The sequence below is a fragment of the Ctenocephalides felis genome, unplaced genomic scaffold (genome assembly GCF_003426905.1).
Source record: "Ctenocephalides felis isolate EL2017-DRISC unplaced genomic scaffold, ASM342690v1 CF-g0.4_SCAFFOLD_00845, whole genome shotgun sequence".
In the NCBI taxonomy this organism is placed as follows: domain Eukaryota; kingdom Metazoa; phylum Arthropoda; class Insecta; order Siphonaptera; family Pulicidae; genus Ctenocephalides; species Ctenocephalides felis.
In genome coordinates, this window is record NW_020536999.1 from 53,903,915 (window position 1) to 53,929,060 (window position 25,146).

Below are 25,146 nucleotides of genomic sequence, written 5' to 3' on the forward strand. Positions count from 1 at the left end.
TTAATTACAAGAAAATCCTTTTTTTCAAATTACAAAGAAACGGCTTGGCATATCGTCTCACAAAACTGACCAATGATAGTCTCATCGAAATACATCAAATGACTTTTAAAATTCTGAAATCGGTTCATGCGTTTTTGAGGAAACGTCGATGAAGGATCTAATTTTGACAAATTCCAAAAAAACGATACCAATTTTTGCAAACTTTGACGAATTTTCAAAGTTAAACCAATTGTCGTAGGGCCGTAATATTTTAGTATGATCTAGAAGACTATCTACCGTCAAAAAAATAATAATAAAAATCGTTGAAATTTTTTTTTTAACATTTTATTACAAGAAAACGGTTTTTGAATTTTCATAATCGGTTCAGTATTGCGGGCTAAAACGTGGACAAATTTTTTTTCACTTTTCTGCTATTTATAAAGAAGCGTCTCGGCCGATCGTCTCACAAATGATAGTCCTCGTCGAGATACATCGAATGGTTTTTAATTTTTTGAAATTGGCCCAGCCGTTTTCAAGAAAACGTCGATTTACGGCAAAAAATCTGTTCACACACACACACACACACACACACACATACTTTTTCCAAATTTGGTTTCATTCGATTCAGAATGGCTTGAAACGTCGAAATCGAATTTTTTATTTTTTTTTATTAACTCTTTTATTTACAACTGTCCAGTAAAGGACATTCAGTAAATTTAATGAATTTACAATAGTCCGCCGAGAAGGGACATTGTATACTACATTGTCATGTTGGAAAAAACAACTCAGTGTTTGTTTTTCCTTTCTATATAAAATTCACAATATTTTATTATTGAATAATTACTTATAATCGGATTTTTTGATGAAAACATAAACTTCTCCTTCGGGAAGTTGAGAAAATTCTAAGTCAGTCATATTTAGTTAGCTTATCGCGTTTTCAGTGTTGTGACTATTTGTGACAAAATCATCTAATGTTGTTTGCCTTTTCCTTTTGCGTTGTCCTCATAAAAATTCTTCATAAACGAATAGAACACCTCTAACACCACCCCTTACTTTTAAGTTCTTGTCAAAACTTGAATAATATTCAAAGAATTTATCCATTATTTCAGTTATAGTAGACAAACTCCCTTTTACAAACGCCATCGAATGTTCTTTTTGCTCTGAATCACTGCCGTCAACATTTTTATTTTCTTCTTGTTCAGTATATTTCTTGAGCTCATCAGTAGAAAGACTGCGCTGCTTCCTGAAATATTTCTTCGACATCTTCCTCATTTACCGCTTCAAAACTTGGGTTGAAATAAAAGAGCGCTAAACCGAAACAGCGCTAAACGAAAAGGCGTTAAACGGGGTATTACTGTACATTGATACCCCGCACAAAGTACTGAACCGTTGTAATTTGTAATCAAAAATAGATGTTGCCTGAATTAGTTCAAAGAGTGGGCCCAGGAAATTGTTACCACTGCTCTGAAAATATTCTTGTTGGGGAAAAAGCTCACACTTAAATCATTCTGATTATTGAATAATTCACATTCACATCTTAATGGCATTGAAAAAATGTTAGATGAGGATGGTCAAAAACCGAGGAAGAAAAGACGAGTCAGTAGATATCTAGTGCTTTAGACATTTTAGTCAAACGGAAAAAAGTGCAAGATTTATAAATGTGTACTATTCAAGCAAGACTGAAACTAGGAAGATTAAAAAGAAAATTTTCGTCCACGTTTTAGGCCGCAATATATATCATGGTCTTATAGAACTTACTGAAATATTACGGTCTTACGACAAGTAGATTAATTTAAAAAATTCATCAAAGTTTGAGAAAATGAGTAGTTTTTTAAACTTTTGTTAAAATTAAAATTAGACGATTTACTGGGCATAACGATAGAGTACTTGGTCTTAATAAACATACCTGAAACTGGTTCAATTATAAAAATTATTGATTTTTGAAAATTTGCTTTTAGAACATACTCCGACAAGTTAACGTGTTCGTTCGTTTTCAATTATGTGTAATAAATGCCCTCTTTTAACCACTCATAAATTAATTTATTTTTTATTGATTAAGTCGATTATTCACACATATCAGGAAGTTCATGTAACTTGCCTCAAGGCAAAATACCAATACCAACTAGTTCTAAATGTAAATGTATAATATATCGTTTTTTCTACGACCATATTCCAAACCAAAACGAATTAATTTTACTGCCATGTGTTTCTATAGGTATGTTAAGTAAGTATGTTAAGAATAAAATTGCAATTTGCATTACAGGCAACTATTACAAGTCAACAATCCACGACAACTACAACATATGATTATTGCAATCCCGCTTACTGCGATTTTGTGAGATGTCTGAGAAGAGTCAATTCAAATCAACTGGTAAATATTTTTTAATTTTTCTATATACAAATAATATAAGTTTTAGATCCAGTTAGGCAATTTGATTCTTGATATGTTTGATAAATCATATTTCGCACATTTAATTGAATAGTTTTTTTTTTTGTTTTTTGGCATTTTAAAATTCATGTTGAAATCAATAAGATTATAAATTATAATTACTTCTATTATGATTATTGCATGACTTCTTAATCTTGATCACAGATTGCTTCCTGCTACAATGAAGCTATATTAACAAACACTTTGGATGCTGAAGAAGACAGAATTCGTCTCTTCACAGATATCAGCAGCTGTATTCTTGCCAGGGCCAGGTGCAACTTATACAATCCTATAACGGGTGAATTAAACTCTAACCAAAAAGTGGTTCAGTCTCAAATATTTGGCAAATCTGTGTTATTATCATTTCCTCAACGGAGATATAATTCGTTGCAAATTACACCTCAAGGAGATTTAAGAATAATATCTTTTCCTGCAACCACAACCGCTGCTGACTATTTTTGTGCCGCCTCTAGAAATCTTAATCAATCCACGTGGCCTGATGCTACTTGCTGAAATAGTTAAATATTGATGATAATAGATAGTTATAAGAACAAACTATTTTAGCAAGTTATTAATAATGAAAAAAAATCATGTGTAGTAGAAATGTTTCTAGCCAGCGGATTCATTTACAATAATGGTACCTTTGCACTATACAATTCATTGACCTATATTGCGGGACTCTTCAAAACATAGTTAAATAGTCAACGTGTTTTGTCTACCTAATCCTTTTCTATGTGTACTCCCAATTTTTATAGTTTAATCTTATTTTTGATAAAATATGAAGGTCAAATTTGCACTTGCAATTCGGGGGCGCCCATTAATTCAAGGCGACCTTAATTTTTTTGCAATTAATCTTAGGCGACCTTAATTTTTTTTGCATGATATTCGGGACGGATTAGAATGTTTGTGAGAGCGAGGGGAGGGAGATGTTGGTGAGCTAAAAACTTATATGAACATTTTTTCGGTTCAAATTTTCTAGTTGAAATATATTTAAAGATATATTGGCAATCATAACATTTTTAAAAATCCGGAACAATCCGGGTCAAAACACCTAAAACCGGGACAAATATTGCTTTTAGAAAAAACCGGGACGCAAGGCAGAAAATCGAGACTGTCCCGGCCAATCCGGAACGTATGGTCACCTTAATTAATCACGTGATCATTTTTTAAAGGATTTTTGGACCCTCCTTCCCCTTTTCTGATACATGGTGCTATTCAAAATTACACCCCCATCACCTGCATTTTTTGTTACGAGTAAAAATTGTAATTTTTTTTTGAAAATACTTGGATTTTTTTATTGGTATTTTACAATACCCCTCACTCTTCCACCTAATATTTTGTGATTCTTTTGTCAAACTCCCCCTCCCCCTAAAAACCTCACGTGATTAATGGACGCCCCCTTATCACCTATATAAAAAGTGAGTTTATAGACATATGAATTTAAAATTGGATTTCTGAAAATTTCAATTTTGGCCAAATATTTTTATATAGTACAGTTTATTCAATACATAATTTAAAATAACATTAACCTATGGCGTTTGAAAAAATTTTCTTCGAAAAAGTATTTATGATTTTAAATTTATTTTTAACTATGAATTGCGAAGAACTAATTAAGAAGAGTAAGAAAAATATAAGAATAGTATTTGAATTCAACTAATAAATTTAATAAAAATTTTATTAGATAAGTGATATTGTAACTTTAATAGTTAACTCATAATTTTACTCAACGCGATTCCCAATTGATAAAAAAGAAATAAATAAATGGAAAATTTAAAAAATCTGCGTAAGTAACATATTGTATATTGGACTAGAAGTCAAACATTTAGCAACTGGTTAAGCTAAAAATTAATTTTTGAACTGTTAATAATAAATAGCTCATTCGAATAACTAAGATAAAATCTTTGATATCTTTTAAATTACTTATAAATTTTTACTGGTAATTACAAGAAACAGCACAAACGATCATAGAGCAAAACCGACGTACTCGAGTCATCATTGATTTTTATCAATTGTTTTTGAAAATTGTATTTATATTTTTTGTTTGATTAAGGATTTCTATCTACTATTCTGGTTTAGCGGTAAGAGCTTTTGCCTCGCAACCCAAAGTTCCAGTGACATCTTGATATCAAGCAGTGTTGATATCCTTTTTTACTTGAAAAAAATAGATTTAAAATATATTTTTAAATAAAAATAGTCCTTTAACGATCTTGGTATATCAAAATAAAAAATATATCTTCAATATTCGATAAATTATAATAATAAAACTATATCAAATATCGATAAGCCATTAGGTTACTATTTTGAAATCTATTGCAAAATGCAAGTTGTTGACGAAGCAAAGATGATCCTGACTAAACATGTAATACAAATTTTGAAAGTTTTATATTTTCTCTATATAAAAATAAATATTTAAAATATTTAAACACTCACAATAATCATATCATATATTTGACTAATGTGCTATGAAAATATTTTATATGTAGAACGAAAGTTCAAAAATTTATAAAAATTGAAAAAGCTCAATTTCTCAAACAATAATATAATTTACAACATCCTTAAGTACCTATGAGATGCATACATATAAAACAGCTTTCTATTCATGAACATGTATCATGTTTATTTCAAATCTATTATTAAAATTTACATTATTTACTATGTTATTAAATAATAGTAAAATTGTTTATGAATATATTTTACTATTGCATATTTGAGAAATTAGAAGTTACTGACTTACTAAACAAACATAACGTAATCATCGTGTCCTTTAACCCATGAAGATAACGGTACACATGTTAAATATCATAGAAAGATTATTAAGAAATATGTTTTCATTAGTTGTAGTGCTATAGTTTGTGGTGTAGTGTACTAATCTTGAAATTTCTTATAAATGGTTTGTTTCTATTACATATAATGTGCACATAATATCCAACAATATATATGTTTTTTACTATGCTACTTTCATAATGTGCATCTAAATTATTAGTAGTGCAATTTTGAAAACAGTACTAACAGTTTTAGTATTTTAAGATTTTTACTATCATATTCATATATGCAGTTAAAGGGTAAAAATTTGTGTTAATTCAGATTTAGATACGTACTCATAATATTAAAAATATTATATTATAGAACATATAATAATCGACCCGCTCTAATATATTATATTAGAGCGAGTCGATTTGTATTGGTTAAAAAAAGTCGCTTAGGCACATATGATTTTCGGATACTAGGAATCGAAATAAGATACTTTGTCGAAGAGACCATGCCTCTAAAATAAATTTTGATGTCCATTGACCCAAAAATAAGGTTTAAAATTTGAAAAATTCTATTTTGACCCATTTAGAGTATCCCAATCGGGTTCAAATGTATGACCGACCCTCACTAACTTAGGAAGGCCGATCCACCCATTCGGGTTTATACCCCGGGACCCCCCTGAATGTTTTTTTAAATTTAACCCTTATCTTTGGGTCAATGCACGGGACATCAGAATTCATTTTAGAGGTATGGTTTCTTCAGCAAAGTATCTCATTTTTATCCCTAGTATCCAAAAATCTTATGTGCCTAAGCAACCTTAAAATGGACCCGCCTTAATTATATATATATTGACATGTATTCTATCATCAAAATCGATATGTATTGATATAAAATATTCATATTAAATATTAAAATTATAAAATTTGCTTTTCCTCTATAAATATAAATTTAAATGTCTGTAAAACGCAACATTAAATTATTCGTAGGGCAAATAACGAGGTTCGGTAAAATAATACTCTGATAAAATTCTTTACCATGGTAAAGGCAAGAGCTGCAAAACTTAGAAAAAAATCAATAATGTAATAATTTAAATTATAAAAATTTATATAACGAAAAAGGTTGGCCAGTAATTTTCAACGTGTTTATCATAATATTATAATTTGGACATTTAATTTATTACAATAACCTGACAGAACCAACTGTCTATGTTGTACATCTACGTGTATAAAAATCTCTCTAGATCAGGTTTCAAATTTAAGAAAAAATTTAACGAATTATTTGCAGTGGGTAAATACAATCTAATTTTATTGAAAAAGTCTGTCCTTTCGAAATACATAACACAATTTTAATAATAATAAAATAATAGTAGAAAAAGATGATATTAGAAGAAATAACGTGCTCCAAGAAATAAGAGTACATTATATTGTCATAGTATTCATTAGTACTTTTTATTTAAAAAAATAGTTATTATATTTAGAATTTGCATAATCAATGAATACATTAGGTGTAATTATTTTCAATTTTAAATTATATTTTTAATTTTTAATAATTATAAAATGTCAGACAATGTTATAGGAAAGAGGGGCGGAATGGTTTAATTGAGGATAGAGTACTATCATTAAAAAGTCACAATAATTTATAATATGTATATATGTTGTTTAGGATCAATTTGTTATTGTATATATATATATATATATTCAATGACTTTATTTTTATACTAATGTTTATTTTGACAGCAGCTTGAGGTCATTTAATTGAATTAATCGATAAAATGCCTGCTGTCGCTATAAAAATGTTACGCAACCCATGTATATTCCACTTGCGAAATTCCTTGGGTTTGAGAAAATATTCGAGCGGCATCGACAATGTTGAGAAAACATCGTTATACGATTTTCACGTCAAACATGGAGGAAAAATGGTGCCATTCGCTGGTTACCTGCTGCCTGTCCAGTATGCCGCCGATGGTATTGTCGCCTCCCACCTGCATACCAGAAAGCATGCTTCTTTGTTTGATGTTTCTCATATGTTGCAGACAAACATAACAGGTAATTAAATAATAATTAAAAACTGACTGATAAATACCTGGATATAAATATAAAATTTATTCATTTGAAAATTATTCTGGTTGTTCAAATTTTTAAGCGTTTAACACGTTCTAACCGGCTTTCTAGATGTTCGTTTGAATTTGTTCCATTGAGCTTTGCACATATTGTTAATTAACAATATTGCATTTGTATTTTATTTCTAGCTTAGATAACTAATTTTTATGAACTATGTTAATTTTATATTAAATAAATTATTTTCAACATTGTTAGAAATTTAAAGTCCTGTATTAGTTTCTATTCTAATCTAAGAAATATCACACTAAACATGGTGAACATGGTGAACAAAGATTAAATGGGATTTTTTTAAAACGAAGTATAAAATGAACTCACAATCAATTAAAATGAAAATAACGATGAAAATGAATACGTTTGCACATGGTATATTAATAATAAAATAAAACCATAGATATATGAATTTAATAATATATATTACATGTAAGAATTTGATTCAACTTCTATTAATATTTAATTTTTTATTATCTTAAACATCAAACTTTATTATTATTCGAGTTTTAAAAACTCTAGGGTTTTAAAAAAATAGGGCAGACTAGTCCGAAGGCAGGTCCATAGTATAAGAGCACCACAAAATCAATGATATTCTTCCCCTCCCTTGTTTATTATTCTCATTACCATTTTATTACCACTAATTAATGACCATTAAGCAGTTTATATTCGTTTTTATGATTTTTTTTTTTTGAAACTTCTGCTGCCATGCTTCCTGGTCCTGTACTTCAGCTTTCAGTTCTCTGTATTTTATCTTCTCGCGTAAATCGTCAATCATCTGCATTTTTCTTCTTCCCAATCCTTTCAGTCCTTCTATTTTGCCTTCGACGACATCGTGCAGGAGGCACTCTTTTTGCAGAATGAGTTCGATTCAGTTTCTTTTTCTTTTCAGGATCGTTTTCAGTAGAGTTCTTTCTTCGCTCACTCTTCTCAGGACTTTTTCATGTGCTATCTTGTCAGTCCACTTTTTTTTCTCCATTCGCCTCCAGCACCACATTTTAAAACTATCCAGATAGTTATTGTCGGCTTTTTTCAGAGTCCATGCCTCTGATCCGAGCAGAGCTATGTTCCAGACATAACACTGTATCAATCTCTTCTTCAAGTCGAGACTAAGTTTGCTTGTTAGTAATGTTCTCTTCGCCTTGGCGCTTGCGATCCTTGTCCTGATATCTTTCGTGCAGTATCAGTCTCTGGTCAGAATGCTTCCTAAATATTTGAAATAATCAACGTCTTCCAATTCTCAATTTCTTACTGTTATCTTCAGAAGATCGTCTCGTTTTGATACTCTCATCTTTCGATTTGCCGATGTTGATCTCTTCTGTTCACTTCAACGATTCTGCTCATCATGTTAATAAGGAGTAATATGTTAGTCATTAATATATAATATATTTTATTATTTCAATAAAACTTGTTAACAAATATTGGTTTCACCATTTCATAAGATATTATATACTTCTTGTATCTGTTAATAATAATTTTTCTCTTATAGGAGAAAACTGTACAAAATTCTTCGAATCTTTATGCACTGCCGATGTGGAAGGGTTGCCAAATGGATCTGGTACCTTGACTGTTTTTACCAATGAAAAAGGTGGTATACTCGATGATTTGATTGTGACCAAAGTAAATGAAAGCTGCCTATATGTCGTATCAAACGCAGCTATGAAACATCAAGATATGGATATCATGGTGAAAGGACAGGTCAGTTAGGATACAAATTTTCTAAGATTTTAGTAGTAAAAATATTTTTTGGGCTCGACTTGTATGAGACCTCGGAAGGCTGATTTTGGCTTCTATACTTTGGCCTGCCTACCACATTAATTTAATAATTTAATATAAATTTCTACTTATCGTACTGATACTTGCTTCAATCATACAGAAATCCTACGCCGGAGGAGAACATATCAAGGTACAATTTATGCAACCTACAGAAAGGGCCCTTTTAGCATTGCAAGGGCCCGAGGCAGCAGCAGCTTTGCAGCCCCTGACAGATCTGCCCCTGAAAGATCTGTACTTTATGACTAGTGCTACAGCTAAAGTTGCTGGTATACCTGATTGCAGAATTACGAGATGCGGTTACACAGGTATTTCAATTAATAAAATTATTTAGGGCCAAATTTTAATATACTGCATTGATTAGAGTATTTTATACTTAAGTGTACCCATATGTAAATTTTCTTGTACGACATGAGATACTATTTCTGGAATTTCACTTGTTTGGCATTGTAGTAATTAGACTTGTTTCACGGGAGGTGTTGGTATAATACATACATTTGTTTCAATGTTAGTTTGCTTTTTTATTTTAATTAAGAGAAACACTAGCCAGACATAAATATGGAAATACCATATTGCAAACAATACGGAAGACGCAGATGCTTTTATTATCATTATTATTTTGCTGGATTGTTAAACGTATTATTGATGTTTGGACTATCAGCATTAGCATTTTCTCTTAAATTGATAGGTCATCAGGGTAATATATCATGGAAAGAAAAATAAAATTGACTAATTTGACTAGTTTTATATATTTCGATGATTTTTGTTTTTAGGTGAAGATGGTGTAGAAATTTCAATACCAGCTGATAAAGCAAGTGATGTTGCAGAAGCTTTACTCAAGTCGACAACGGGGCATGTTAAATTAGCTGGATTGGGAGCCAGAGATTCTCTAAGGTACTTTGCATAATAAATTTAAATTGAGCATATAAATGGATGTTAAATTTCTAACTGACATCCCCTTTGAGACTTTTACTTCAAAAGGGGTATAATCAGGGCTGGTCCAGGGGAGCATGCCAATTTTTTATAGCGCCCCCCCCCTATTATTTTAATTTAATTTTTCATTATTCAAAACATCAAAAATTGCATCGTAAACTTCGAATTGATATCCTAAGAGCCATAGTGTATGTATTCATCTATACTTTCCCATCGTGTCAGATTGTTGTTTTGAAGTTAAATTTAAAAAATATTGTCCAAGATTAGTCAAGGATTAAAAAAAAATCTTGGATGATATTGAAAAAACGTTATTATAAATTTCATATCCGAATCTTATTATGGCGCCCCCTAAGGCGTGCGTCCGCATTATTTGCATGCATCGCATTCAAATGAGTAAATTTCTGAGTATAGTATACATAAAAAGTCATTCCATATTCTTGCTGTTCGTAAAATCTTTCATTCTTCTTTCAAATAAATAGTTATAGCAAGACGTAATACAACTAAGACAATAGATTTATGAATTAGAATCGAGATATTCTGGAATTTGTGTAAGTACGTGAGTGGCCTTCAGATGCCGAGAAGATTAAGTTTTACCACAAGATTTTAAATTTAAATTCTTTCTTTTATGCAACCTGATATCAAGCAGTGTTTCCAAGTAAAAATTATTTTTCCAGATATTGCTGAAAAACGTTAAATATCTAAACATATATAAGATGTGTGACAATTGTGTCGCCTTCTAAAAGAAATCAATAAAAATAATAATCTTCAGATTGCAGAAATTCAAATTCTGATAGTTGGAAAAATATATACATATATGTCCAAAAATTTCAAGTTCTTTAATGTCTTTAATGACAAGAATTTTATTCCTAAGTGCATTTACAAACTCTTTAGTAATCCATTTCGGAGGGACCTAAAATTATATGCGACATTTTTTCTATTTATGTATTTATCTGTTTTTTATATTATCAGAACCTATCTGCGACATCGCTAGATGACACTTTCTATTTATGAATAGATGATAAATGTAATAAATTATGAATATCTAAAAGAATGATAGAATCATGCGTGTCAGATTTCATTTTCTAAGAATAATTTTGAATGAATTGTTCTTTTTCAAGGAAAAGTGAGCACGCTTCGTGCAAAAGTCTAATAAAATTTTGGCAAAATCTTTCTGGATAATAAAATATTGAATTTGATGTTTTGTTTGATGCAAGGTAATAAATAGTAGGATTAGTAGGTACAATTTACCTTCGATATAGGTATTCATAATTATCATCTATCAGATACACAATACTTTATTACACTTCTGCAGCTTCTTGCTGATGAGGATTAATAAGCTTCCAAAATCATCCCAAAAAAGAGATATTTTTTTAGATGTACATCGCTAGGTGAATCAAAACAATTAATTTTAAATTTAAATTGTTGAGATACTTCTAATATTTATATATATATATATTATAATCAGTCATAAACTTTTGCAGTTACTAATGTACTTTTTCTCTACGACTCGAGCGTGAAAATATTGACTATTAAATAACAAAAACAGGTTTTATTTAATAAATAATTTCTATATACGAGTAATATAATCAATTAAACGACATTCAATTAATTATATTTTTTTCAATCGTGATTAAAATGTAATTATGGCTTCAGATAAATCTCATCGATCAATCAAAGAATCTTATTGATTATAAATCAAAAACTCGATTATAAAATTTTTTGCAGTTGAATATAAACCTAATTAACTAAGTTTTTACATAGTGGGTGCTATTGTTTATTAAATGAACAAAAGTACCTAATTACAGATAATTCAAAACTACAGAAATTGAACAAATATATAATTATATGTAGCAATTGTAAGATATAATTATAAGATTGTTTAATTTTTGCAGTTTATCATGCTAAATAGCCTAAATATGATGTTAAATATTAAATACTTTATCAAGATACAAATCTATTTTTGTAAGTCAACCTTTTTTAAGCTTTACTGACTAATAAAAATACCTTTAATTCCATTATTTGTTATATAAAACCTCACAATCTATATATATACTGACTAATAAAAATACCTTTAATTCCATTATTTGTTATATAAAACCTCACAATCTATATATATATATATATATATATATATATATATATATTAACAAAGTCTAATAATCGGGCATAACATCAATAAAAAACATGAATTTCTTTCAAAAATTTATTTTTAATCCATACGTTTCGGCTAAAATCCTAGCCTTCATTCAGTGGAAAAATTAGTTGATCTTAGTGTTAATTTGGAAAACTTTAATAATCCATGGTATTAGGATATGGTAATGCACTACACTATGTATTATAAACATTAACTTGAAATTACACAATATTTTCACAAAATACTGATTTGAAAAAATCACAAATGGATAGTGTGTTATTCGTAGACTGGTTGAAGAGGTAATGTGTACATCTTCAACCAGTCTACGAATAACACACTATCCATTTGTGATTTTTTCAAATCAGTATTTTGTGAAAATATTGTGTAATTTCAAGTTAATGTTTATAATACATAGTGTAGTGCATTACCATATCCTAATACCATGGATTATTAAAGTTTTCCAAATTAACACTAAGATCAACTAATTTTTCCACTGTATGAAGGCTAGGATTATAGCCGAAACGTATGGATTTAAAATAAATTTTTGAAAGAAATTCATGTTTTTTATTGATGTTATGCCCGATTATTAGACTTTGTTAATACATATGTCAACATCAAATTCAGAATCATACAAAATATATATATATATATATATATATATTTTCACTTTTGAGCCTGATATAAAATTTTCTTCAATTTTCTTCAGAATTAACTTGAAAAAAATTGCTACTTGTACCAGGTAGTCAAAAAGTCTGTTTTCATAATTTCTGCTAATTTTCGTGAAAATTATACAAGTAAAATGTTTTTTGAACTATACAAATCGGACGCTCCGTGCTCTTAAAAACTGAGTTACCGTTTTTGGCACTTTTTGCCCCGTATCTCCGGAACGGCTAGAATGTTTTTTGAATTATTCAAATTGCTTCATCCGTGTTCCCGAAATCGTCGACGAAAATTTGTATCCGAACACACACACATGCACGCACACACACGCACACATACATCAATTTTCTCCAAGGTATGCCAACATATTCAGAAACCTCTGAAACGTAAAAGATATATAAAAATTTTCATTTTCGATTTTTTTGCGATTACTTACCCTATGGAAAATTAATTATAAATAAATCAATTTATCATCTCCAGAACTTTAACAATCGTCATTTCATTTCGAATCAAATTCCAAAAAAAAAAAATAGTTGCCAAATTTACCCAAAATTGAAAAAGTGCTCCCGCATAGTCACAGTCTAAACGCATTTGCAAATAATTCTGTGCGACATTTTCACTTATACTGTGCTCAGCTTGGCGGCATTTTCACATTTTTCAATAATTTTCACAAAATTGGAAAAGTGCTCCAGTACACAAACAGTCTAAACGCACTTGGGTAAACATTTGTACCAGAGTGGCGCTTAGACTGTTCTTAGCTTGGGTGATTTTTTGAATTTTTAATCCAAAATTACAAAAAAATTTTTTTTGAAAAAAAAAATTAGAAACAAAAATTTTTTTTTTCCAAAATCAATTATTTTGTTGAAAAAAGCAGAAAGTTCTTTGAATCATTTAAATCGGACGCTTAGTTCTCTCAAAAACAGCAATTTTTTTTAAATTTAGCTCTGTATCTCCGAAACCTCTGGGCCTACCTTTGCCAAAAACTAATCAGCACATCTCCCTATCAATAGGAATCGAATGTTTTTTAAACCATTCAAATCAGTTGATCCGTTCTCTTAAAAACTCGCTTTCTATTTTTTGCACTCTTTGCTCCATATCTCCGTAACGGCTGGACCTGCCTTTGCCAAAAACTAATCAGCACATCTCCCTATCAATAGGAATCGAATGTTTTTTAAACCATTCAAATCGGTTGATCCGTGCGCCCGAAAACGTGGACGAAAAAACGCGGACATACAAAACACACACACACACACACACACACATCCATTTTTTCTGAAGTATGCCAAAATGTTCAGAAACCTTCAAAACGTCGAGAAATGTAAAAATTTTCAATTCCGATTTTTGGACGATTACTATAACTTACCCTACGGGAAGTTAAAAATTTAATCAGTTCATCATCTTGTCAATACAAGTAAAATGTTTTCTGAATTATTAAAATCGGACGCTCCGATCTCTTAAAAACTGAGTTACCGTTTTTGGCACTTTTCGCCCCGTATCTCCGAAACGGCTAGACCTGCCTTGAGACAATTTACTGTAATCCCTAAGCCTGCCCTATTCATATAATATATTGCACGTTCATTATATTATAAGATAATAGAAAGTATTTGGTTAAACCATGTTCTGACTTTTAATTTATTTAATTAAATTCATTAATAATATTACATTCAATCTTATTCATATTTTGCGCTCAAATAAAATTATATAAAATCCTATTGTTGCCATTAATTTTTCAGTATTCATCGTCGTAATAGAGATAGTAGAAAATATTTTAATTGATTCATAATGATATAAAAAATGTAATCTGATTATATAAATTTTTTTTATTATCTTCCATATGATTAGTCATGAAAAACAATTGATTAATTCAGTTATTAGGTATCATTATTAGATAATCAGACAAAACACAGTTGAGATATTCAAAAATAACATTGTACATGAGTCAAAATTATCATAATAAGATAATTATTTTCTAAATTATTTCAATAACTATATATCACAAACTTATCAATTATCAGCAACTAAACATATTCGCTATTGAAATATTCTGTGAGATTAGGATGATTCCTATGAGAGAAAGAAGTTACAATATAATTTAGTATTTTAAAGAATTGCATTACTATTTTAAGCTTTTAGAATGGAAAAAAGAGTGCGCGTAAGGTGCACGCGTATTGAAGTAAAACTTTTTTGCTATTGTACGAGATAGCATTTAAGTTAAAAATAAATACATCTTATAACAATTTTGAATAATGTTCATCAGTAATATGGTAACACTCGTGGTGCACACATTTTTTAATATCAACCATTATACATATTTATATAATAATAAATTATAAATTTATAATAGCATTAAAAATATTAACAGTAAAGCCATACTTCAAATACGATATGATCGGTTTGTCATTGGAATTAGCATCTAGGACTTGAACCTTTATTAGAGAAATAAAGTAATTGCTGATTAATAAATTCTATAATATTCGTTCACACAGTGTACAGCTGTAATATAACAATCTTGAATAATTTCATTAACACTAGCAATGAATAAACTGCATAAATGTCCATTAATAATGTATGATTGCACAGCTACACAAACTATTGTTGTGCAGTTGTGCTTGATCTCTTGTTTAGAGTAATAAATCTGAATATCAATTTGTTCTTCATTATTTATAAAAATATGCAATTTTGTAATACTTAATAGCCATGATAAACAAAAAACATGTAGGCTTCCTCTAAAATTTCAAGTGTCTGAGACATAATTTTGAAAAAGATACATCTTCGGCATGTTAGAATAAAGCTGTACTGCTTCAATATTTTTTAATATCTATAAAAATGCAGAAAATTATTATGTTAAACAACGCCTAAATAAATATTGTCACGCATACCAAGAAGCTTCGCACAAATACGACCAATCACAATCGACCCGTATAGAAATGATAACATCGAGAGCGAATGACGAATCATTGGCACTCGACTTTGCCGTAACTCACTTCCGTTGCATTTATACGGATTTATACCCATGTCGCGTCTAAAGAACTTTTACTTCAATAATTTGATTAAATTACGACTAGACTTGAGCCTAATTATATAAGTTTTGTACCAAAATCTCCAGTAGAACCTCTCTATTGAAGTATTATGGTTGGGAAGTAACTTTAGAGAAATAGGATAAAATAATAATTAAATGAACAATTTTTAATTATAGATTTATTACTATATTCTATACATTATAACAGAGTACGGAAGCTCAAAAACATCAATCATACAAATTTATATTAAATGTATACAATTTGATCTTCCATCACTTCAATCGTATTGCCCACGCCTTCTTCGCATATTTGACTCCATCAATATCAACAAAAGATATTCTTATATCATTTTAATATCTCATTTTATAACAAATAAATCAAATATAAAGATTCGCTTGTATTCTACATTAGCAAATTCGAATTTTCGTTATTATCATCCGAAATATCTTGTGGAACTTTTCAGGCACGACTAATTGCGTGAGCGCTGGTACATTCATGTTTGCGTTATGCAAATAAAATATTTAAATAATAAAAGTAAACTTAACAAACAACATGTAAAGGACCACGTCATTAATTGCACAAATGTATTAAGCAAAATAGCAAAGCAAAGTACTTGTTATTGTTCTCCGTATATGGGAATAAGGTTATTAACATACCGAAATCAAAATGTTGCAGAGAATTATGAAGAGGAAAAAATACCATAAAATGTGGGACGAAGTCGTACGTTTTTATAAAGCACCTATTAATTACAACAAAATGTTTGAAACTTCGACGAAATTTGAAAATTATAACTGATACACTACATTTCATTCAAGATGACTATACGTCCCGGTTTGACCACGACAGTCCCGGATTTCACCTTGTGTCCCGGGTTTTTCTCGGAAATAGATCTTTTGTTGTCCCGGGTTTCCGAAAAATATAGGTTTTGAATTGAATCTTCGCGTAATGATGTAAATTTTCAACAACCCAACAAATATTTGAAAATGATATATATTATGTTACAATTGTAACATAATGTATGTCATTTTCAGATATTGACATAACCAGTATGCTTATTATTACGTTAAAATGAGAATGAATCAATACATTATGAATGAGAAAATGGGCAATTACAAAATTCCAAAGAAACAGGTTAAAATAGTTTCTCACATTAATAATTTCAATTTAATTTTCACGAAAATTAGCAGAAATTATGAAAACAGACTTTTTGACTACCTGGTACAAGTAGCAATTTTTTTCAAGTTAATTCTGAAGAAAATTGAAGAAAATTTTATATCAGGCTCAAAAGTGAAAATATATATATATATATATATATATATATTTTGTATGATTCTGAATTTGATGTTGACATATGTATTAACAAAGTCTAATAATCGGGCATAACATCAATAAAAAACATGAATTTCTTTCAAAAATTTATTTTTAATCCATACGTTTCGGCTAAAATCCTAGCCTTCATTCAGTGGAAAAATTAGTTGATCTTAGTGTTAATTTGGAAAACTTTAATAATCCATGGTATTAGGATATGGTAATGCACTACACTATGTATTATAAACATTAACTTGAAATTACACAATATTTTCACAAAATACTGATTTGAAAAAATCACAAATGGATAGTGTGTTATTCGTAGACTGGTTGAAGAGGTAATGTGTACATCTTCAACCAGTCTACGAATAACACACTATCCATTTGTGATTTTTTCAAATCAGTATTTTGTGAAAATATTGTGTAATTTCAAGTTAATGTTTATAATACATAGTGTAGTGCATTACCATATCCTAATACCATGGATTATTAAAGTTTTCCAAATTAACACTAAGATCAACTAATTTTTCCACTGTATGAAGGCTAGGATTATAGCCGAAACGTATGGATTTAAAATAAATTTTTGAAAGAAATTCATGTTTTTTATTGATGTTATGCCCGATTATTAGACTTTGTTAATACATATGTCAACATCAAATTCAGAATCATACAAAATATATATATATATATATATATATATATTTTCACTTTTGAGCCTGATATAAAATTTTCTTCAATTTTCTTCAGAATTAACTTGAAAAAAATTGCTACTTGTACCAGGTAGTCAAAAAGTCTGTTTTCATAATTTCTGCTAATTTTCGTGAAAATTAAATTGAAATTATTAATGTGAGAAACTATTTTAACCTGTTTCTTTGGAATTTTGTAATTGCCCATTTTCTCATTCATAATGTATTGATTCATTCTCATTTTAACGTAATAATAAGCATACTGGTTATGTCAATATCTGAAAATGACATACATTATGTTACAATTGTAACATAATATATATCATTTTCAAATATTTGTTGGGTTGTTGAAAATTTACATCATTACGCGAAGATTCAATTCAAAACCTATATTTTTCGGAAACCCGGGACAACAAAAGATCTATTTCCGAGAAAAACCCGGGACACAAGGTGAAATCCGGGACTGTCGTGGTCAAACCGGGACGTATAGTCATCTTGAATGAAATGTAGTGTATCAGTTATAATTTTCAAATTTCGTCGAAGTTTCAAACATTTTGTTGTAATTAATAGGTGCTTTATAAAAACGTACGACTTCGTCCCACATTTTATGGTATTTTTTCCTCTTCATAATTCTCTGCAACATTTTGATTTCGGTATGTTAATAACCTTATTCCCATATACGGAGAACAATAACAAGTACTTTGCTTTGCTATTTTGCTTAATACATTTGTGCAATTAATGACGTGGTCCTTTACATGTTGTTTGTTAAGTTTACTTTTATTATTTAAATATTTTATTTGCATAACGCAAACATGAATGTACCAGCGCTCACGCAATTAGTCGTGCCTGAAAAGTTCCACAAGATATTTCGGATGATAATAACGAAAATTCGAATTTGCTAATGTAGAATACAAGCGAATCTTTATATTTGATTTATTTGTTATAAAATGAGATATTAAAATGATATAAGAATATCTTTTGTTGATATTGATGGAGTCAAATATGCGAAGAAGGCGTGGGCAATACGATTGAAGTGATGGAAGATCAAATTGTATACATTTAATATAAATTTGTATGATTGATGTTTTTGAGCTTCCGTACTCTGTTATAATGTATAGAATATAGTAATAAATCTATAATTAAAAATTGTTCATTTAATTATTATTTTATCCTATTTCTCTAAAGTTACTTCCCAACCATAATACTTCAATAGAGAGGTTCTACTGGAGATTTTGGTACAAAACTTATATAATTAGGCTCAAGTCTAGTCGTAATTTAATCAAATTATTGAAGTAAAAGTTCTTTAGACGCGACATGGGTATAAATCCGTATAAATGCAACGGAAGTGAGTTACGGCAAAGTCGAGTGCCAATGATTCGTCATTCGCTCTCGATGTTATCATTTCTATACGGGTCGATTGTGATTGGTCGTATTTGTGCGAAGCTTCTTGGTATGCGTGACAATATTTATTTAGGCGTTGTTTAACATAATAATTTTCTGCATTTTTATAGATATTAAAAAATATTGAAGCAGTACAGCTTTATTCTAACATGCCGAAGATGTATCTTTTTCAAAATTATGTCTCAGACACTTGAAATTTTAGAGGAAGCCTACATGTTTTTTGTTTATCATGGCTATTAAGTATTACAAAATTGCATATTTTTATAAATAATGAAGAACAAATTGATATTCAGATTTATTACTCTAAACAAGAGATCAAGCACAACTGCACAACAATAGTTTGTGTAGCTGTGCAATCATACATTATTAATGGACATTTATGCAGTTTATTCATTGCTAGTGTTAATGAAATTATTCAAGATTGTTATATTACAGCTGTACACTGTGTGAACGAATATTATAGAATTTATTAATCAGCAATTACTTTATTTCTCTAATAAAGGTTCAAGTCCTAGATGCTAATTCCAATGACAAACCGATCATATCGTATTTGAAGTATGGCTTTACTGTTAATATTTTTAATGCTATTATAAATTTATAATTTATTATTATATAAATATGTATAATGGTTGATATTAAAAAATGTGTGCACCACGAGTGTTACCATATTACTGATGAACATTATTCAAAATTGTTATAAGATGTATTTATTTTTAACTTAAATGCTATCTCGTACAATAGCAAAAAAGTTTTACTTCAATACGCGTGCACCTTACGCGCACTCTTTTTTCCATTCTAAAAGCTTAAAATAGTAATGCAATTCTTTAAAATACTAAATTATATTGTAACTTCTTTCTCTCATAGGAATCATCCTAATCTCACAGAATATTTCAATAGCGAATATGTTTAGTTGCTGATAATTGATAAGTTTGTGATATATAGTTATTGAAATAATTTAGAAAATAATTATCTTATTATGATAATTTTGACTCATGTACAATGTTATTTTTGAATATCTCAACTGTGTTTTGTCTGATTATCTAATAATGATACCTAATAACTGAATTAATCAATTGTTTTTCATGACTAATCATATGGAAGATAATAAAAAAAATTTATATAATCAGATTACATTTTTTATATCATTATGAATCAATTAAAATATTTTCTACTATCTCTATTACGACGATGAATACTGAAAAATTAATGGCAACAATAGGATTTTATATAATTTTATTTGAGCGCAAAATATGAATAAGATTGAATGTAATATTATTAATGAATTTAATTAAATAAATTAAAAGTCAGAACATGGTTTAACCAAATACTTTCTATTATCTTATAATATAATGAACGTGCAATATATTATATGAATAGGGCAGGCTTAGGGATTACAGTAAATTGTCTCAAGGCAGGTCTAGCCGTTTCGGAGATACGGGGCGAAAAGTGCCAAAAACGGTAACTCAGTTTTTAAGAGATCGGAGCGTCCGATTTTAATAATTCAGAAAACATTTTACTTGTATTGACAAGATGATGAACTGATTAAATTTTTAACTTCCCGTAGGGTAAGTTATAGTAATCGTCCAAAAATCGGAATTGAAAATTTTTACATTTCTCGACGTTTTGAAGGTTTCTGAACATTTTGGCATACTTCAGAAAAAATGGATGTGTGTGTGTGTGTGTGTGTGTGTTTTGTATGTCCGCGTTTTTTCGTCCACGTTTTCGGGCGCACGGATCAACCGATTTGAATGGTTTAAAAAACATTCGATTCCTATTGATAGGGAGATGTGCTGATTAGTTTTTGGCAAAGGCAGGTCCAGCCGTTACGGAGATATGGAGCAAAGAGTGCAAAAAATAGAAAGCGAGTTTTTAAGAGAACGGATCAACTGATTTGAATGGTTTAAAAAACATTCGATTCCTATTGATAGGGAGATGTGCTGATTAGTTTTTGGCAAAGGTAGGCCCAGAGGTTTCGGAGATACAGAGCTAAATTTAAAAAAAATTGCTGTTTTTGAGAGAACTAAGCGTCCGATTTAAATGATTCAAAGAACTTTCTGCTTTTTTCAACAAAATAATTGATTTTGGAAAAAAAAAATTTTTGTTTCTAATTTTTTTTTTCAAAAAAAATTTTTTTGTAATTTTGGATTAAAAATTCAAAAAATCACCCAAGCTAAGAACAGTCTAAGCGCCACTCTGGTACAAATGTTTACCCAAGTGCGTTTAGACTGTTTGTGTACTGGAGCACTTTTCCAATTTTGTGAAAATTATTGAAAAATGTGAAAATGCCGCCAAGCTGAGCACAGTATAAGTGAAAATGTCGCACAGAATTATTTGCAAATGCGTTTAGACTGTGACTATGCGGGAGCACTTTTTCAATTTTGGGTAAATTTGGCAACTATTTTTTTTTTTTGGAATTTGATTCGAAATGAAATGACGATTGTTAAAGTTCTGGAGATGATAAATTGATTTATTTATAATTAATTTTCCATAGGGTAAGTAATCGCAAAAAAATCGAAAATGAAAATTTTTATATATCTTTTACGTTTCAGAGGTTTCTGAATATGTTGGCATACCTTGGAGAAAATTGATGTATGTGTGCGTGTGTGTGCGTGCATGTGTGTGTGTTCGGATACAAATTTTCGTCGACGATTTCGGGAACACGGATGAAGCAATTTGAATAATTCAAAAAACATTCTAGCCGTTCCGGAGATACGGGGCAAAAAGTGCCAAAAACGGTAACTCAGTTTTTAAGAGCACGGAGCGTCCGATTTGTATAGTTCAAAAAACATTTTACTTGTATTAATAAGATGAAGATTTGATCAAATTTTCATGAAGATAGGTCTAGCGGTTTCGGAGATCTAGTAAAAAAAACTAAAAAAAAATAACATTTGGCGGTCAACAATAATCATTAGACATTAGACATATGCATATCAAATTATCAGATATTTTATTGAGATTTTAACAATAAGTTTAAGTTTTGTTTACATTCCTATGGGTTCCGTACTATTGTTTTTCCGTTAGACAGCGACGCGGCGCTTACGCGCTTCTATATTTCGTCTCTACGCAGTTAAAGCAGTACGATTGCTTTGAAAAAAAGTTCAGATCTTCCAAAATATATCAAAATGAAGATAACATTTTTTCCAAAAAAAAATTTTTATAAAAAAAATTGTTTAAAAATTTTTTTTAAAAAAAAAATTTTTTTTCAAAAAAAAGTAATTTTTTGTCCGATTTAAAATTTCTAAAAAATCTTATTTTTTCGAAGTGAAATTTTTTCAAAAATGTTAATCGTTTTTAAAAAAATAATAATTTTTGGCACGGGAAGTTCCAGCAACTTGCCTTAAGGCACGATGCCTTAATTGCCTTAAGACAGAATTCCACTTACAGCTAGTTGGTATCCATATCCTGCGGTTATGGAATCTCAGTAAAATAAGTTAAAAAAAATGTCATTTGGCCGTCAAAAATGTTTATTGAACATAATATGTACATAAAATTATCAGATATTTTATAGAGATTTTAATAATGTGTACACATTTTGTGTGAATTTTTTTGGGTTCCGTACTAAGATTTTTAATTACAGTACGGGAAGTTCCAACAATTTGCCTTAAGGCACGATGCCATGCACCCCACTAGACTTATAATATAATGAACGTGCAATATAGTATATGAATAGAGCAGGAGGCATAGGGATTAACAGTCTATTTAGTTATATATAACAATATGTTTTTATCATCTATTTGATATATGTTTTATCACTTTTTTATTACTGTTCAATATAACATCTATACTATATATTCTATAGGTTTATAATATTACTTTCAGACTTGAAGCTGGGTTATGTCTTTATGGAAATGACATCGATGCTACCACAACTCCAATAGAAGCAGCTTTGGCATGGCTTGTTGGTAAGTATTTGCAATTGAAGAAAAAATATTTAAAATATTTGTGCAATTTGAAATAAAACGAGTGATACATAGATATACAATGTAGAAGTCTCCTATACTTCTAAAATACAGTAAATATTATAGCGACATAAAAGCCATGCATTCTAAGTGCATTTTCCAGCAACATCAATGAACCGGATCACCTCAATTGTAAAAAAATTACATTTAAATATTCAAAAGTAACTCCGATTTTAGGTTGACCAGTTAAGATTATTAAACAAACATATGCTTCAAAAAACCTAAAAAAAGTATAATGAATACTTTAACAATTTATTTAGATTAATATCCTAAGTTCCATGTGCCATAAGTAAAATTATCTTTGGCAAACTTTTTGTTTTTTTCAAAAACAAAATTCTCAATTAGGGAGCGTCCATTAATTACATGTGGTTTTTGGGGGGATGGGGGGTTTGACTTAAAAACACAAAATATCACGTGGGGGAGGGAGGGGTATAGTAAGATATCACGTATATTTATTGTTTACCTGAATTTTGAATATCACCACGTATCACCAAGGGGGAAGGGAGGATCCAAAAATGCTTAAAGAAAAATGCTTCATTGTATATTTTGAATCACACAATACACAGTGAATATACCCTTCATGAAAGACTTTGCCAGCGATTAAACCTATAGCCGTAATTAAGGAAATTGGTTATTGATTGGCCACAGCCATCACCATAAAATCTTAATCCATCCAAATAGACCACTTTTGTACAAATCAATAACCAGTTGACTTCCGACCTCTTTTTTAGGCGAAAAACTTCTATAGTTTTTTTTTTGTTATGCATTACAAACTTACCGAAGAAAAAGCTTGTTTTTGCCAGAAAATCCAATTTTCTAATTGCATGTTTTCTTGACGTTTCAAGCCATTTTGAATAAGTTGACACTAAAATTGAAAAAGTATGTGTGTGCATGTCAAAATTTAAACTTTTGTGGTTTTTAAATTTAAAATTTGAAGCTTTTTGATGAATTTCGTCCAGTGTTTGGAAAATTGAAAATATATATAATATTTTGAAAAATCTGATAAAACTATAAAAGCTTTGCGGTTTTATAGACGTTCTACGATATCAAAGACCTACGAAAAGTGGTCTAGATATGAAATTTCATTAAAGTTTCGAATAGTATGCCGTGACAAAACTTAAAATTTTTATCATGACAATGATAATTCTTATTGATTAAAGCTATTATGTACATTGTACACTTATCAGAATGTTTTTGTAAATTTCCTAAAGGCAATAGTACACTCACACTTAGTTTTGATTATTACGTTATTGCTTTAGGTAAATTCAAGCAAAATAGCTCTTTAGAATAATAATTGTAATTTGATTGCTATTTGATGATAGTTATAATTAAAATTAATATTATATTATATAATCGTTATTATAATTTTAGCAAAACCTCGAAGAACGAAGGCTGATTTTCCCGGCGCTGAAGTCATATTGAAACAATTGGCCGATGGTACAACGAGACGGAGGGTTGGACTCAAGCCTGTGGCCGCTGGTCCTCCTGCACGCCACGGAACACCAGTTTTTAGCAGAGATGGATCCACCGAATTAGGAGTCGTTACCAGTGGCTGCCCAAGTCCTTCGCTAGGAGGACATGTTGCCATGGGCTACGTACCTAAGAGCATGATGAAGGTATGAACTAGGATAAAGTTTTATGAATATTCCTTTTTTAATAACTTATTTATTCCGAAATACACGTTTAGGTTGGAACTGAAGTGTCGTTCAAAGTTCGAGATAAGGTCGTTGCCGCGGAAGTAGCTAAAATGCCTTTTGTAGCGGGAAAGTATTATACACCTCCTAAACAAAAATAATGAATAAAATAAATATTACTAAGAAAAAATGTTTTATTTTTGCATGGTTATAATACTAGTTGATGAAGACATATTAGAAAGAAAACAAATGATGCTTCAGTCATGATACGAAATTAGAAATTTGTTACAATTTCCAAGCTTTGTTTGAGCATATTCGAGTATTATTTGGTTATTGAAGAATATTTTTATCATTTGATGCATATAGAAATAA

The 25,146-nt window shown here is 29.7% G+C and overlaps 2 protein-coding genes across 2 annotated transcripts; both read left to right on the forward strand.

Moving 5' to 3' along the window:
- Nucleotides 1-1,533: 1,533 nt before the first annotated feature.
- On the forward strand, nt 1,534-2,920 carry LOC113385574. Its single transcript, XM_026623427.1, has 3 exons — nt 1,534-1,575; nt 2,243-2,350; nt 2,573-2,920. Exons 1-3 carry the CDS (start codon nt 1,534-1,536, stop codon nt 2,918-2,920), a joined length of 498 nt encoding a protein of 165 aa, XP_026479212.1.
- Nucleotides 2,921-6,899: 3,979 nt separating this feature from the next.
- Nucleotides 6,900-24,935, forward strand: LOC113385585 (aminomethyltransferase, mitochondrial). The gene is made up of 7 exons (XM_026623437.1): nt 6,900-7,203; nt 8,756-8,964; nt 9,143-9,347; nt 9,813-9,933; nt 23,001-23,083; nt 24,512-24,756; nt 24,828-24,935. Exons 1-7 carry the CDS (start codon nt 6,930-6,932, stop codon nt 24,933-24,935), a joined length of 1,245 nt encoding a protein of 414 aa, XP_026479222.1. The 5' UTR covers nt 6,900-6,929.
- The last annotated feature ends 211 nt before the right edge of the window (nt 24,936-25,146 follow it).

Bases quoted from the DNA above. Each gene is read 5' to 3' on its own strand.
- LOC113385585 (XM_026623437.1), top strand. From the start codon at position 6,930: ATGCCTGCTGTCGCTATAAAAATGTTACGCAACCCATGTATATTCCAC. The intron at 7,204-8,755 runs GTAATTAAATAA...TTTCTCTTATAG, and splicing joins GTTGCAGACAAACATAACAG to GAGAAAACTGTACAAAATTC. The intron at 24,757-24,827 runs GTATGAACTAGG...ATACACGTTTAG, and splicing joins TACCTAAGAGCATGATGAAG to GTTGGAACTGAAGTGTCGTT.
- LOC113385574 (XM_026623427.1), top strand. From the start codon at position 1,534: ATGTTAGATGAGGATGGTCAAAAACCGAGGAAGAAAAGACGA. The intron at 1,576-2,242 runs GTCAGTAGATAT...TTTGCATTACAG, and splicing joins AACCGAGGAAGAAAAGACGA to GCAACTATTACAAGTCAACA. The intron at 2,351-2,572 runs GTAAATATTTTT...TCTTGATCACAG, and splicing joins GAGTCAATTCAAATCAACTG to ATTGCTTCCTGCTACAATGA.